The sequence below is a fragment of the Tasmannia lanceolata genome, unplaced genomic scaffold (genome assembly GCF_043159265.1).
Source record: "Tasmannia lanceolata isolate RefF3 unplaced genomic scaffold, GAP_Taslan_0.1 ptg000008l, whole genome shotgun sequence".
Lineage (NCBI taxonomy): Eukaryota > Viridiplantae > Streptophyta > Magnoliopsida > Canellales > Winteraceae > Tasmannia > Tasmannia lanceolata.
Genome location: NW_027518685.1, coordinates 1323598 through 1340675, shown reverse-complemented (window position 1 = coordinate 1340675; position 17078 = coordinate 1323598). Strand labels below are relative to the sequence as shown.

The window sequence follows — 17078 nt, the reverse complement described above, 5'->3', positions numbered from 1 at the left end:
TTCTTTCTTCTTCTCCTTGTAGAAACTCCCCGACTCATTCCTCGACCTGCCCTGGATTGGATTTTTCCTGGGCAGAGTTTCCGTCCGAGTCTCAGCTTTTTCCCTACATTGTCAATCAAAGCACATTGGCTCACCGAGTTGACTCCTTCTACCATGACCGAGTTCTTGTCTAAATTGGGAGATTTTAAGGGTATAAATCGATATGACCGATATGCATCCCAACATATATAGTTCTTAGAATTTTTTTTTTATTGAAAAGATGAACATGCGTGGGAACCTGAAATTGATTTCGTGGAATTTTTTTTCTCGTGAAATTGTTCATAATTCAAACCATATATCTGGTTTTAAAAAAGCAACCTTGATTGGGCAATTCTAATCATCCAAATGTCGAAGATCCATCCTCAGCAAGGCTCATTAGAAAAATGGTTTTGGATCAATGTTCTGATAATCGCTTGAACTGAAAAAGGTCATCATGATTCATGCATGGGGCCGGGTTGACATACCTTGTACTCCTTAATGTCAATTTACTCTACAAGATATGTAGATAATATGGGCGACGGATAAAATACATCATTAGAAGTAATTAGTGACAAAAAAAAAAAAAAACTTCCGTCTCGATAAAATGTGTCGCTAGTTCAAAGAAATAGCGACCATTGCCTATTGTCAACAATTAACCACAGCAGTAAACTGCCACCAATACATATTATTTTTGAAAAAAATAAATTAATTTAGTGTTTGCGACGAACAAAAAAACCGTTGCCAATAGACCGGTCTTTTTTTTTTTTTTTTCCTGGAATACATCTTGAGTTTTACTTGTGGATTTAAGGACCTTTAATCGGCTTAATATTAGGGAAATATTAAGACGAAGACTTATCAACTTCATATTTGCACACTTATCAATTCTTAATTCTCTCTAATTATTTGAAAAGACAAAGACTATCTTCCCCTAATTTATATTGTTCTCTTTTTTTAGAACTAGAACCATGCAGGAAATGGTGTAATCACCTTTTTAGTAGGTATAGTCCCCTCTAGTGTAGAAGAGTAGTCATAAATACACTAGAGGGAGCTGACCCAAGCAAAAACAAGGGGGGTGAATATATGTCTTCCCAAATATTATTATTTTTAACTTTGTAAGCGTTAAACATCAAATGTACACTACCCATTGTCGAATAATCAAGAGCCTAAAAATCTCCCGGAGAAACGCTGGATGGTTTCTAGATGTATGATTGCATTCGAAGCTGTAGCATTTCCATTATGGGTCCTGCGGGACCCATGGCTATGATGACAGATCAATGGCTCATCTTTTGCATGTTTTTTTTTTATCACAAGATTCAAAGATCCTCGTGTCAAAATAACTAAAAAAAAAGGAGGTGGCTCTCATATTCTGACCCACTAGTTTTCTTACCACCTGATCCAAAGATTAAGCTATTTGTTGCTGAAAAAATTGAAGATTAGTGGCAGCCGTAAACAGATTTAGCAGGGGGGACCGAAATTCAAGAGAAAACGATAAAAATAGTAAATCATTGAACTTAGTGGTCAAATACATCTCTCTAATTTGAAGTTCTTCCTTCTTTTTTCTTCTCTCTCTCTCCCTTACAAGGTTCTTGTGAAATAGAAGTGTGTTAACAATGGCGAACTCAGTTTCGTCCACAGATGGTACTCCTAGGCATATTATAGGAAATAGCCAAGTGGTGTGTTATTCAAGTACAATGATCACCACCGATGGGATTTGGGACGGGGATGACCCTTTGCAATATTCACTTCCTCTTTTCATCTTGCAATTGACTCTCATCGTTGTAACCACTAGGATTTTGGTTTTCATTCTCAAACCCCTTCGCCAGCCTAGGGTTATCGCCGAGATCCTCGTAAGCATCTTCTTCTTCCTTTCTCTTTTTCTAATTTAAACAAAACATGGCAATGCCTCTATTTCCCCTAGCTCAAATTATTTGCAAATAAAGTGGTATAATACAACATCTGAAAATTGTCAATTAAGTATAAAACAGGGGACATAAATAATTACTGGGATATTGCATTTCCACCACCTTTTCTTTGTCTTTTTAGAAAATAAACTCAAATTATTTTCAAATAAAGTGGTATGATACAACATCTGAAAATTGTCAATTAAGTATAAAAACAGGGGACACAAATAAATACTGGGATATGGCAATTCCACCACCTTTTCTGTATTTTTAGAAAATAAACTCACTTTTAGAATTCGACAAACAAAACGAGGTGAAAATTTTATTTCATATAATTAATTTACTTCACCTTAGGTAAATAGTTAGGGGTGCAACTCGGGCCTAGGTTGTGGATTGTCAACTCTAACCCAACTTGCCTCTAAATTTCTCAACCCTAACCTTAATATTTGGAAAATCATGTTAAAATTAGAGGACAGAGATCGGGTTACCCAAGGCCTCAACCATAACCCAACCCGAAATTAAATTAGGTTGCCTTTTCCTAACCCTAAGCTAATACAACTCAAGGAAATGCCAATCAAATCTGACACCAAATTGGGTTAAATCCGTCACCCACGTTGCACCCCTCTACAGCCCCTCTCAAAGAGGGAGGTGAAAATTTCATTTCCTCCTCTAAGTAAGACATAATTTCTATTCCTTTCTGATATGTGGTGTTGGTGGTGGTAGGGTGGCATACTATTAGGTCCGTCGTGCCTGGGACGTGTCAGTAAGGGTTGGCTGGCTTCCAAGCTGTTCCCCATAAGAAGTGTCACTATTCTGGAGACGATGGCCAATGTTGGCCTCCTCTACTTCCTCTTCTTGGTCGGAGTAGAGATGGACATAACAATGGTTCGGCGGACCGGAAGAAGGGCAGTAATTGTGGCTCTGGCCGGCATGATCCTCCCTTTCATCATAGGCACCTCCGCCTCCTTTCTTCTCAAAAATGTCATCACCAAAAACGTCCCTCAAGGCCCTTTCCTCCTCTTCCTCGGCGTCGCTCTCTCTGTCACTGCCTTCCCCGTCCTTGCCCGTATCCTCGCAGAGCTCAAACTCCTCAACACAGAGCTCGGAAAGATCTCCATGTCGGCCGCCATTATCAACGACATATGTGCTTGGATCTTGTTAGCCCTATCCATCGCCCTCACGCAGAAAGAAGGCTTCATCTTGGCTTCTCTATGGGTATGTGAAACAACCAGTTACTCCAAATTCCAAAAGCTTAAGCTGGTAGAGATGGTTTTATTTATTCATTTATACTTTAACACTCCCCCTCACCTGTGACCTTCCTTTTTTGGGTTGACCCTACACATTGGCCACCACACATGGATTTTTAATATCAAGGAGTTGTTGGGTTTTGAACTCAGACCCCGCCCCAAGGTAATAACTGATACCATGTGATAATTTATACTTCTAACAGGTGGTGCTCTCCGGAGCTGCATTTGTCTTGTTTTGTTTCTTCGTCGTCCGGCCATCGATATGGTGGATTTTACAGAAGACGCCAGAGGGAGAGACCGTGGACGAGCTCTACATTTGCATGATATTAACGGGTGTAATGGCGAGTGGGTTTATAACAGACGCCATTGGAATTCATTCTATTTTTGGGGCATTTGTATTTGGGCTGGTGATACCGAACGGGCTGTTGGGGCTGTCGTTAATGGAGAAATTGGAAGATTTCGTTTCAGGGTTACTTCTTCCACTTTTTTTTGCCATTAGTGGTCTGAAAACAGATCTGTTTGCTCTGAAGGATTTTTCGACATGGGGTTTTTTGCTGCTGACAGTGCTGTTAGCGTGCACGGGGAAGGTTGTGGGGACGATGATGATCGCGCACTTCTACTGTATGCCTTTCCGGGAAGGGCTTTCGCTTGGAATGCTGATGAACACCAAAGGCCTCATTGAAATGATAGTCCTCAACGTCGGCAGGGATCAACAGGTAACTCAAACACTCCTACTTATGAACTCCTGCATATTTCTTTCTTTCTTTTGTTGTTTAGTATTCTGAAAGGGGGATTAGGAGAAAATTGACATCAGTATGAGAAGAGAGAAGAGAAGATTAATCTAATAACACCCACATACCCCTAAAAATGGAAATTATATTTGCATTCGGAAGCCTATTCGGCAAAAAAAAAAAAAAAAACAACTTATGGGTGTTAATGGAGATAGACGGTCAGATGGATGTGTTAAGCCAAAAATCGGTAACAGATATGACAGTGACGTAAGAGCTGAGTCGGAGGACCCGAAGAGCCGAAGTGGAGGAGCTGAATAGCTGAGCCCTGCGTAAAGAGCAAACAAGGTCAGAATGACCAACCCGGAGTGTTACTCCGGACAGGCCCTTCGACACTCAAGTCAGTATGAGCAAGAGTGCAGAGCTAGTTTTAGGGTGGTGGATGAAGAAGTTATTACCCTGTTTATGAGCTTTGGAAGCCCTTTTATAGAGGGAAAACGGGGGTAGTTGAGGAGTTATTACTCCAGGACAGGTGTCGGCCAGCGATAGGTTCGAGCTCACCTACTCTGCTGTAATTACCAAACTACACCTGCTGACGTGGGGTCTGCAGTGGGCCATCCTTGGGCCACGTGTCGACAGCTAATAGGCTGCTGTTTTTATACCCCATCAGTTGCCCCCTAGTTCTCTAAGCCATTGTGATGACTTGGGAAGTGTGGTGAGTTACATCTCTGTTCGGAATTTGCTGCTCGGAATTTGTCAGTCCGGCTGGAGAAACAATTCGGAATTTGTCAGTCCGGCTGGAGGAACAGTCCGGAATTTGTCAGTCCGGCTGGCGAAACAGTCCGAAATTTATCAGTCCGGCTGGAGGAACAGTCCGGAATTTATCAGTCCGGCTGGAGGAACAGTCCGAAATTTATCAGTCCGGCTGGAGAAACAGTCCGGAATTTGTTAGTCCGATGGCGAAACAGTCCGGAATTTCGGCTGGAGAAACAGTCCGGAATTTGTCAGTCCGGCTGGAGGAACAGTCCGGAATTTGTCAGTCCGGCTGGCGAAACAGTCCGGAATTTATCAGTCCGGCTTGGCGAAACAGTCCGGAATTTATCAGTCCGGCTGGAGAAACAGTCCGGAATTTATCAGTCCGGCTGGAGGAACAGTCCGGAATTTATCAGTCCGGCTGGAGGAACAGTCCGGAATTAACAGTTCGGAATTTGTCAGTCCGACTGGAGGAACAGTCCGGAATTTATCAGTCCGGCTGGAGAAACAGTCCGGAATTTGTCAGTCCGGGTGGCGAAACAGTCCGGAATTTGTCAGTCCTGCTGGAGAAACAGTTCGGAATTTGTCAGTCCGGCTGGAGGAACAGTCCGGAATTTGTCAGTCCGGTTGGCGAAACAGTTCGGAATTTATCAGTCTGGCTGGAGGAACAGTCCGAAATTTATCAGTCCGGCTGGAGAAACAGTTCGGAATTTGTCAGTCCGGCCTGGGAGTCAGTCCGGAATTTGTCAGTCCGGCTTGGGCCGGACTGATTTTGTCGTGTAGTGAGACGCGTCATATCCAGTCCGGCTTGGGCCGGACTGATTTTGTCGTGTAGCACTTTGCGCTATATCCAGTTCGGCTGGAAATTCAGTGCGGCCAAGGCGTCAATCCGGCCTGGGAGTCAGTCCGGAATTTGTCAGTCCGGCCTGGGAGTCAGTCCGGAATTTGCCAAGCCGGACTGATTTTTGTCGTTTAGCGAGACGCGTCATATCCAGTCCGGCTGGAGATGTTCTGAACGGCTTAGGATGACCAAGTTTTATTGAACTTGGGTTTTGGCAAGGGTTTGGTTTTCTGCCCGGGCCCGTTCCTGACTAGGAGTGCGCTCCCGGTCTTTGCGGAGACAAGCCGTGGCGAACCAAGCGTCGAGTACCCTAGTTTTAGTGAACTGGGTTTCCTAGGAGCTTTGGGTTTTGCATCCGGACTGGTTCCGGACCAGGAGTGCGCTCCCGGTCTTTGCGGAGACGAGCCGTGGCGAACCAAGCGTCGAGTACCCTAGTTTTAGTGAACTGGGTTTCCAATTTGATGAGTACCCAAGTTTTAGCGAACTGGGTTTTCGAGGAGCTTTGGTTTTTGCATCCGGACAGGTTCCGGACCATGAGTGCGCTCCCGGTCTTTGCGGAGACGAGCCTTGGCGAACCAAGCGTCGAGTACCCTAGTTTTAGTGAACTGGGTTTCCAATTTGATGAGTACCCAAGTTTTAGCGAACTGGGTTTCCGAGGGGCATTGGTTTTTGCATCCGGACTGGTTCTGGACCAGGAGTATGCTCCCGGTCTTTGCGGAGACGAGCCGTGGCGAACCAAGCGTCGAGTACCCTAGTTTTAGTGAACTGGGTTTCCAATTTGATGAGTACCCAAGTTTTAGCGAACTGAGTTTCGAGGAGCTTTGGTTTTTGCATCGGGACTGGTTCCGGACCAGGAGTGCGCTCCCGGTCTTTACGGAGACGAGGCGTGGCGAACCAAGCGTCGAGTACCCTAGTTTTAGTGAACTGGGTTTCCAATTTGATGAGTACCCAAGTTTTAGCGAACTGGGTTTCCGAGGAGCTTTGATTTTGGCATCCGGACTGGTTCCGGACCAGGAGTGCGCTCCCGGTCTTTGCGGAGACGAGGCGTGGCGAACCAAGCGTCGAGTACCCTAGTTTTAGTGAACTGGGTTTCCAATTTGATGAGTACCCAAGTTTTAGTGAACTGGGTTTCCGAGGAGCTTTGGTTTTTGCATCCGGACTGGTTCCGGACTAGGAGTGCGCTCCCGGTCTTTGCAAAGACGAGCCGTGGCGAACCAAGCGTCGAGTACCCTAGTTTTAGTGAACTGGGTTTCCAATTTGATGAGTACCCAAGTTTTAGCGAACTGGGTTTTCAAGTAATGAGTACGAAGAGATTTGCAAAAGAGCTTGTCATTCACATTCAGCAGATATTTACAAAGTCACTTCCACGTCGGGTGGTCTACTACTGATAGTATTTTCTGAGGTCTTCGGCGGGTTCAGTCACCTGTGCTTCGTCTCTCAGATCAAGTAGTTCAATTGGCAAGGATTCCAGTGCATCTTTGCCTTTTGAGTGCCATGGCATAGCACTCCCTGGACTGTGGTTGATCTCCTCTGACCTCACCCACGCCGTTTGGCGTTATGAACTTCATTTTCTGGTGATACGCTGAAGCGACTGCGTGGATTAAGCTCTGCCCGGGTCGTCTCAAGATAGCGTTATAGACCGAAGTGGCCCTCACTACTTGGAAGTTGACCATGGCTAAAAAGCTTGGCACGGCGGCTTTCCCACGAGGACTGGGAGTTCAATCTGTCCCTCCACTTTGACGACCTCTCCTGAAAAACTGAACAGATCTGAGTTCGCCAGCCTTAAGCGGTCGTCACCTATCATCATTCTCTCGAAAGCATGATAGTACAAAATATCGGCCGAACTCCAGTTGTCGACTAGGATTTTCTTCAACTCCCAGTTTGCGACGAGGATTGTTAAGACCAGGGCGTCGTCGTGTGGCAGTATCAGATTGTCGACGTCGGCATCTGAAAAGGAGATCTCATTGTCCGTCTTCATCTTCTTGCTGCATGTGTGCACGGTGTTGACTCGGCGTGCGTATGCTTTTCGAGCAGCAGATGATGTTCCCCCAGCTGCCGGACCACTCATGATTGTGCCAATGACCCCCCTTTGTTGGGAGCGGTGTGCCTCTGGTTGTGGACTAGACGGCGGGGGAGATTGTCTCCGGGCTGGGGACGGTTGTGACCGCCGAGGGCTCCGGCCCTGGGGACCTTTATCCTTGGGCTCACTTCGGACATACTTTTTCAAGTAGCCCTGGCTAATCAACTGCTCGATTTCTTCCTTCAGCTGCCATCATTCGTCCGTGTCGTGGCCGTGATCCCTGTGGAACCGACAATACTTTGATTGGTCTCTCTTATTTCCCTTGGAGATCATTCTGGTTGGCCATCTTACGAATTCTTCTTCCTCGATTGCGGCCAGTATGCTTCTCCTAGAGGTGTTGAGAGGGGTAAAGTTCACCTCCCTCCTCTGGGGGGACTTTTCTCTTCGGACGGCCTTGTCATCCCTAAGCTGCTTGGTAGGATTTTTATCTTCAGAGGTTCTCCTCCGATTCGAGTCCAGGGCCGCCAATGTCTCTTCCACTGCTATATACTCCTCAGCTCCAGCCATTAAATCTGCTAGTGAGTGCGGATTTTGGCGAGCTACTGACCGGCGGAAGTCGTTGGATCTAGCGCCAGCGAGGAGCGCGTTCATTGCGGCCGAGGGATCCAGATTTGGCACTTGGAGAGCCTCCCTGTTGAAGCGGCTGACGAATGCTTTCAGAGGTTCATTATCCTCCTGCCGCAAGGCCATCAAAGATGCTGTTGTTTTTCTTGGCCTACGACTGCTGATGAAGTGGCGGACCAGGTCTTCCCCGAAGTCATCGAAGTTGCTGATTGAGTTCGGTCTGATCCTTGAGTACCAGTCCCTTGCTGCACCTACCAGGGTCGTCGGAAATGCTCTGCAGAGGAAACCGTATGACGCTCCGTGAAGGAGCATCATTGTCTGGAACGTCTCCAAGTGGTCCACGGGGTCAGTGGTCCCATCATACTGCGGGATAGTAGGCATTTTAAATCCCCTGGGTGCTGGGGCACCCATCACGTCGTCGGTGAACGGCGTTCTGCTTGAGAACGCCCGCGGAGCAGGTCGGCTTTGATCCTTAGCCAGCTCTTCGATTCTGTGGTCCATCTCTTCTATTCTTTGCAGCATCGGGTCACCTTTACGGTCTGGTGACCTGTTTCTTTCCACAGATTGGCTTGCCGCAGAGCCGGAGTGGCTCTCCGGACTCCTACGACGGGACCGGGATTTTGCCTGTGGTGCGCGCTCTTCATGAGCTCGGCGCCTTTGCACAGGGCGAGACCGCGATCTCCGGCGGTGGTGAGGTTCTGTATGGGCGTGCCTGGCTCTGGAGTGCTGGACTTGTCTTGTGGAATGGTGAGTCCGGTCTTCGTCGTGGCGCGCTGACTCTCCTCCGTGAGCGCGCGACCTTTCCTGTGCAGGTCGTGGAGCTCCTGGAGGAGGCTGGGGAGGTGCTTGGATCAGCTGCTGGTACTGACCGACCAGAGCTGTCATTTGTTGAAATAGAGCTTGGACTTGATCCGGAGTGGGCGTAGGATTGAGGTGGTCCGAACGAGCCGGGCTCCGTTCGGCTGTAGCAAAAGTAGCCTCCACCTGTGAGGCGATTCGCTCACTCCGGGTCCTGCAAGGTAGCACTGCACGGGTAGTCCGTCCGGTTGGTACCCGCGCACTCTTGCGCCCTGCCATTTTTTGTAAAGTGATTGGAACAGCCTTTAGTTCAGGGTCCCACGGATGGCGCCAATCTGTTAAGCCTAAAATCGGTAACAGATATGACAGTGACGTAAGAGCTGAGCCGGAGGACCCGAAGAGCCGAAGTGGAGGAGCTGAGCCCTACGTAAAGAGCAAACGAGGTCAGAATGACCAACCCGGAGTGTTACTCCGGACAGGCCCTTTGACACTCAAGTCAGTATGAGCAAGAGTGCAGAGCTAGTTTTAGGATGGTGGATGAAGAAGTTATTACCCTGTTTATGAGCTTTGGAAGCCCTTTTATAGAGGAAAAATGGGGGTAGTTGAGGAGTTATTACTCCAGGACAGGTGTCGGCCAGCGATAGGTTCGAGCTCACCTAATCTGCTGTAATTACCAAACTACCCCTGCTGACGCGGGGTCTGCAGTGGGCCATCCTTGGGCCACGTGTCGACAGCTAATAGGCTGCGGTTTTTATACCCCATCAGGATGTACCATCCTAATCAGAACTTTAATGGACATTAATGGACATGATCTAGACATGTTAGCAGGATCCATGGACACATTTCGGGAACCTATTATAGTATTATAGGGTCGGAATTTTTTTTTACAACTAACAAAAGCCCTGTTACGCAGTGCTAAATTTGATTTTATTATACTACTTTAAAAAAAACATCATTAATAATTCTTTTTTTAAATTTAAGTGTTATTTCAAGGAAATTTTAGTAAAAATAAGCCATATGCAATTCTTGGGAAATGATAAATGTGCCCTTTTCATCACTTGGGACACCCAACTGCATTGTACGTGGCAATCAGGTCACTTCATTCATTCAAATGTGAAGTACATCAACTCGGCCATTTGCAGTGTATCTACACTGTAGCTGGGTGTCTCAAGTAATGAAATGGGGCGCATTTATCATTTCCCCATTTTTTTGAGCTATACCTATTGTTAGAGTTTTTTCATTCATCTCTCCGAAGTATGGTGTCATCTTCTTCTCTTTCTTCTCTAACCATTAACTCTTAGTTCCTAGCCCACTGTGTAGCTGATATTGTGACTCATGCTCATGCTCGCCCTTTTCTGAAAATTTTAACCGTGCAAAACGTAAGTAGGAACTCCTAGAGTCCTAGGACACTCTGTTGAACTCGGAATTCAATCCGTCCGATAAGAGATTTGAATGGATAATGACCAAGACATAGGTGGATCCAATAGACACTCCTAGGTGGATCCAATCCAAAGTGGATCCAATATATAGACACCCCTAGTAGAACTTGCCCTAAAGTAAGTGGGATTCATCATTTGGTGATCCAAGCAATTCAAATGTAGGGCCCCAGAATGGACTGTGGACCGAGTTTGGGTCATTGAGATGTGGTCATCACCGGTAATTTTACGCTCCCTTATTTTTTTAACTCCTAAAATGACCAAAATGTCCTTATCTGTGAAAAGACCGAAATTACCTCAGGCTCTGTTTCTTTACATAAAAATGGATGTAAATTTTTTTTTATGTTGTAAAAATGAACATAAAACAAATTTTACGTCCAAATTTACTTCGAAAGACAAAGCCTTATTGAAAAAGCAAAACACTGTCAGTGGTGCCCAGCAATTAACCTCATGTTTTGATAGAGTAGGTCCCACAATCTCTCCACCAAAGCCCATGCATAGGGTGGGATCCACGACTTCACAACTCACATTTTGATGCGATGGGGCCCATTATTTAAACTATGCATGTCATGGGCTAAGGAATACTAGTATATGTCGAAATGATATTCCCACACCCTATCAAACCATATCAATGTGTCATGGGTAGTTTAGTCTTTTTGCAAGGTAATTTCGTCTGTTTGCATATAAGGATGTTTTGGTCTTTTGATGACAAAAAATTTAGGGAGATGATATTTTCAGCCCCCCTGCATTACACATGCGCTCCCCTCCCAAAATTTAACATGGGTATTTTGCTCAATAACTGAAAATTTAACAAATGTGATGACCGTACTTGTAAGTCATACTAAAAGACTGTTTTTGCAAATGCAGCAAAGTAGAAGACTTCTTTTACAAAAATAGCTTAACATTATTTGGAGAAAAAGACAAACTAAAGCGGTGAAAATGCAGTTATTTTTTAGGAAAATCCAAAGGGGGTGGAAATATCATTGTTGGGTAAATAGACATGATATTAGCCGGAAGAGCCTAAATTAATGGAAGGGAATTTTTTTTTGATGGGTAAGCTGTGGTTAGGCGGACCTACAGAATATTTAAAAAAAGAAAGATGTACAATATCATGAATAAGACCACTAGCCAATCCTTAGAGCAATGTGATTCAGGGGTGCAACTTGGGTCGGGTCGGGTTGAGCTTTCGCTAAAAAATGAATAGTAATCAACGCCAACCCAACCCAACCCAACCCGATTTTAAGGTAAAAGCTTAACCCGAATTCCAAAAAATCAACCCGAGTTGCACCCCGCACGTGATCCCTAGTGCCGCCGCCCATACTCAAGTGAAAACATGTTTACTATTTTCTTAGTTCCTGAACCTTTGGGGGTAGGAGTTCTATTTTCTTTTGTTGGGGAAAAGAGTAGGAATTTGCTAACACAAGCAGAATAAATATGAATTGGAAATAAATTTAGGTTACGAATTACATTTCTTGGTGCAGATCCTTGACGAAGAATCCTTCGCACTCTTGGTTTTCACGTCGCTGTTAATGACCGCCATAATCACGCCGGTGGTGACCGCAGTTTACCGGCCGGCAAGGCGATTCATACCTTACAAGCGGCGGACCATACAAAGGTCAAAGCTGGACTCGGAGCTCCGGATTTTGGCCTGCATCCACAGCCCCCGCAATGTCCCCACACTCATTAACCTCATCGAAGCTTCACATCCCACCAAAAAATCCCCCATCTTCTTGTACGTCCTCCACCTCGTAGAACTCACAGGCCGGGCCTCAGCCATGCTAATCGTCCACAACACCCAAAAACCGGACCGGCACACACTGAACCGGGCCGAGGTCCAATCGGACCACATTGTAAACGCATTCGAACAGTACCAAAAAAAGGCCGTTGGGGTCTACGTTCAACCGTTAACGGCTATTTCCCCTTATTCATCCATGCACGAGGACATTTGTACACTCGCCGAGGAGAGACGAGCATCGTTGATCATCGTACCGTTCCACAAAGAACAGACGGTGGATGGAGCCTTAGAGGCCACAAACCCCGCTTTTAGAAGCGTTAATCAAAATCTCTTAGCCAACGCTCAGTGTTCCGTGGCAATTTTGATTGATCGGGGACTGGGTGGGACCACTAGGGTTGCGACAAGCCACGTGTTGCATCATGTGGTGGTGCTTTTTTTTGGTGGGCCCGATGATCGAGAGGCTCTTTCGTACGCGTGGCGGATGACGGAGCATGACAGAGTTAGCCTGACGGTGTTACGGTTCTTGGAGGGGGATTTGGTGGTGGAGACCGTGACCGAGATAACAATGGTGACTAACTCGGAGCAGGAGAAACAGATGGATGATGAGTTGGTGAACGAGTTTAGGCTTAAGAATGTGAGCGACGAGTCGGTTGTTTACGTAGAGAAAGTGGTGAATAACGGGGAGGAGACGGTAACGGAGATACGGGGGTTGGGGAGTATTAATGATTTGTATATTGTGGGGAGAGGAGAGGGGATTTTGTCATCGTTAACGGCCGGGATGATGGAGTGGAGTGAGTGTCCGGAATTGGGTCCGATAGGGGACCTTCTAGCGTCGTCCGATTTCGCTTGCACGGCTTCCGTGTTGGTGGTTCAGCAGTATGCAGGGGCGGGTCCGAATGACGGAGTTGGGACCCCGGACAGTCCAGGAAACGAGATTGACCAATACTTACAAAATCCTCGCCGGACTGGGGACACTCCGAGTGGTTCTCAGAGAAGGCAAGGTCCGAGTGGCTATGGCAACATTGTCTAATTCTTGTGTATTGGATTCTTCTGTTTTCTTGTGGGAAATGATATATTGGTCACTTTTTTTTTTTTTGGGATAGGTAAGCTGGGGTTAGGCAAGACCCCTACCAGATAACATTAAAAAGATAGAAACATTACAAGGGGGGCCAAGAGGCCAGAACATAAGGGCCGACAGGCCGGGCTTCAGCCCTTACAATCTAAGTTACAATGATCCATTCATGTCTTCAATTACAGCTGAAAGGAGGCTTTGAGTAGCCAAAAATACAGTGGAAGGAAAGCCTTTATGTGGGTAATTCCTTTTTGACAGTTGATCCGCGGGGCAGTTTCCTTCTCTCCAAGAATGGAAAATTCTCCAATTCAGATGATCCAGATAGCTTTTGATTTTCCTAAGGGTTTGTTTTTGCTTCCAAGGGACACGTACAATTCCAAGGATGATATCCACCGCGAGTTTTGAATCCGATTCGATCCATAATTTCAGACAGTTCATGGACAGGGCAAGGACGATCCTTCTTTCAATAGCCTGCAATTCCAGTTCATAGATTTCCTTTTTGCCTACATTGATTGAGAAGATATTTTTAATCATACCTTGGTTATCTCTGATAAGGCCCCCCAGACCGCCTCCAAGCGAAATGGTCACTTTTTCTTACTTGGCCACTGCTTGTAGTGTAAAAGGATAGCTATAAATACACTACAGGAAGCTGACCCAGTAAACATAACAGAGGGAATATATCAGTTCCCCTTTGTTTTTGTCTTTTTCAATGCAGGGTACGACTTCACTTGTTTGTCGTGTAGAGTACAATTTTGTCTATTTTTTTTAATGCAGAGTACAATTTTGTTCAATAAATTTTGATTCAGAACTGTTAATATCATTGTTTAAGATATGATCTTAGTCATCAACAGAATACTTTTTTTTTTTGCATATTTGAAAATGAGATTTTAAATGGGTACCAATATCAATTCACAAATAGCGTATTAAAATGAGGGTGCCGATGTCAACTTGCACCTTTTTTACAGTAATTTTTGAATATATATATATATATATATATTACTTTTTTTTCTTTCCATTTACAGAAGAATCAGAGTAGGAATTGAAATAGGGTGCCAGGATTCAGCAATCCAAACATAGCCGCCGTTTGGATACGCGGATTTTAGAATATGGGATTTCTTCAAGAATTGTAGCTAAGAGACGAGAAAAAACGGACCCCAGCCGTTGTTTTTGACTTGTTTTTGACCTCTCACCCTTCTTTCTGTCAGTAAGAGAGCTGGCAATCGTCCCCTTTTTCCTGCTTTTAGAAATCGTAAAACCTGGTTTTCTCACTTAAAATCCAAGAGACGCTACCAGGACAGCATACCAGTAGCCAGATTATGACCCTCTTTTACATTGTTTTCAAACTAAAATCCTAAATTCTAAAATCTGCATATCCAAGCGGCTTGGTCTGTTTGGTTGCCGGAATTTTTTTGGTTCTTGGAATTTTTGTGGAACAAAAAACTCCCTGGGAGATTGGTGGAAAAAAAAAACTCGCTGGAAGTATCCCAGCGACCAGACTATGGTGGGAAAAAAATGCTTTGTTTGGTTGCTTGAAGTGTTGAGAAGAAAAAAATTCTTCTTATTTTTGGTTCCTGGGTAGGGTTTCGTGCGTGGTTATTTTGGTTCTTGGGATTATTTTGGGCCCACTATATAACCAGTAACCAAACGTGGGTTTCCTGCGGAAATTCCACAAAAGTCCCAAGAACCAAAAAAAATCCGGCAACCAAACGGAGCTTGAATTGGAACAAATCTAGACTTGTAATTAGCTTCTTCTGCAATCTTCCCAACAAACTATGGACATAGAATATGTTTATTTTCTTCTCATTTACTTTGATAAGACAAGACTCACCATCTAAATGACTAATTTTTTCTGAGGTAAAAAATGGACAGTAAGAATCAAAAGCTTAAACTGACTCCGTGACCATTATATCACGGTAAGATGGAATTTGCCAGGAACATCGCAGAAGGCATTTCGCGGACCGGTCCGAGATACTGGGGGTGTCTATAGATGCCCCTCTATGGTAGAGAGTGCTTTATCACGTGAATGCCAAAGCCAGAGACACAACATCATTTTCTCAATGAGGACTATTGATAGGAGCGCAAGCCTTCATCGGGTCCTTAGGTGCAACAACCATCACCGAGAGGTCTTGCTGTCAGGTCCTTGAGCGGAAATCTATTGCTGACGGTTTGGAAAACATGCGACTGTTAAGCGGGTCTTGGACGGATGTCGCGTTAATAGTCGGGAGGGACATATGAAGGGCCAGGCTGTTGCCTGTCGGGAGGGACCATCGAGGGGTCATGCTTTTGCCTAAGAATAATCTGGGTCGTAGAGTGCTAACTATTAGAGCACTCAATCTGCAGATTGGTTTGTTTGGGAGGGACAATTGAGGGGATGCCTTTTAGGCACCCAATGCAAAATTTTATTGGAGGGGGATGCATGTTGGCATCTGATATAAGATTTGATTGGGTTCGCGAAAAGGTGGTTGCCAAGGTACCAGACTTAGAAGGTGTTTAAAAGGAGGGTGCCAAAGGGCGAGTTGGTGTCGAGATACGAAACTTTAATTGTATAAAAAGGCAGGTACCAAGAGTTATCAAATTGAACATATGGTTATTTTTTATGGGTCTCGCTATAAAAAAAATTAGCTTATGAACTATTTCCTTGAAATGAGTGTCGTTAACTCAATTGAGCCTAGAGTTATTACCTTGGAATGGGTGTCTGTAGACACCCCATTTTGACCGAACCCGAGTTCACGTCGCTTGTGCGAAGCCTCGTCAAATCAGTGAGCTGAGGTTCCAAATTGAACCCTAGGGTAGCTTAAAGTCTCCCGTAGGTCTCTGTAAAATTTCGTCGAGATCCGAGCGCGTTTGCTCAGTGAACGAGCCAAGAGAGTGAGCGCGGTGCAGGCCAAAAGGGGGGCGAATTTATCTGCACCGGGGGGTGTATTTATAAAGCCATTAAATATAAAGTTGAGAAGGAGGGCGATTTATCCTGCGATGGGCGCGCCCGGACCTAATAGGACAAATCTGGCGGGCGCGCCTCATCCTTTTCCGCGCGCCTCATCAAGTGAGGGTGCGAATATCAACATTTCTTTTTTAAATATATAAACAAAAAAATCAAAAAAATGAGGGGAACTATTCATTCTCGTTGAAAAAATCTCAAAGAGAGAGAGAGAACGAGAGCAAAAGAGGATTTGGGTTTTTTTCTTTTTTTTTTCTCCCACCGATCGTTTTTCTTCGACCTTTTGCCGAAAATTCTACCTCCGATCATTCCTCCGATCGTTTAGTTGGAGATCCAACCTCCGATTCTCGCAGAGGGAAGGAGAAAGAGAAAGAGAAAGAGAAAGAGAAAGAGAAAGAGAAAGAGAGAGAGAGAGAGGGAAATCGAGAAGTTGAAATTTTCAGATCTATCCCTCTGATCGTCTTCTCCGATTGAATCTGCCAGATCCTAGTTATTTCCGATCTCCGATCCTCTCCGATCCAGTGACTTTGCTTGGATCTGACTATTTTTCAGCTCATACCTTCATCCACCATCATCTCCCTCGTCTAAACTCCATTTTCTACCTTCGAAACCCTAGATCTGAGTTGTAAAACCTTAGATCCGACCATTACGATTTTAAATCTGACCTAGCTTTCATTTTCCATACATAATCCTAGATCTATCTTACTCAAGTTTCGATTAACCTTTTAAAACTGTGGATCCAACACGGATCCAATCTATTCCTTGTGAAATTTGAGGTGAAACTCTGTTTCTCTTGCAAGTGCATCGTTTCTGGATAAATCTGGCTATGCGTGCCCCCATTTTGGCAGTGTAATGGTGAATCTAGTATTTTTTAAGATCAAGTGGTTTTGATCCAGGTAAGTGTTCATTTGAGGCTATCATTATATTTTAAATGTTCGAATGTTTTGTTTAAAATGTTTATTTAAAA

General features: G+C 45.0%; 1 protein-coding gene across 1 annotated transcript; it reads left to right on the top strand.

The window, feature by feature from the left end:
* The first annotated feature begins 1610 nt into the window (after window positions 1-1610).
* On the top strand, window positions 1611-14003 carry LOC143882508 (cation/H(+) antiporter 15-like). The gene is made up of 4 exons (XM_077385990.1): window positions 1611-1865; window positions 2643-3134; window positions 3370-3882; window positions 11848-14003. The coding sequence occupies exons 1-4, from the start codon at window positions 1629-1631 to the stop codon at window positions 13129-13131; spliced, it is 2526 nt and encodes an 841-aa protein (XP_077242105.1). The 5' UTR covers window positions 1611-1628; the 3' UTR covers window positions 13132-14003.
* Window positions 14004-17078: the final 3075 nt, after the last annotated feature.

Coding starts and splice junctions, on each gene's coding strand:
- LOC143882508 (XM_077385990.1), top strand. CDS start 1,629: ATGGCGAACTCAGTTTCGTCCACAGATGGTACTCCTAGGCATATTATA. Junction 3,135..3,369: donor TCATCTTGGCTTCTCTATGG/GTATGTGAAACA, acceptor TACTTCTAACAG/GTGGTGCTCTCCGGAGCTGC. Junction 3,883..11,847: donor ACGTCGGCAGGGATCAACAG/GTAACTCAAACA, acceptor TTCTTGGTGCAG/ATCCTTGACGAAGAATCCTT.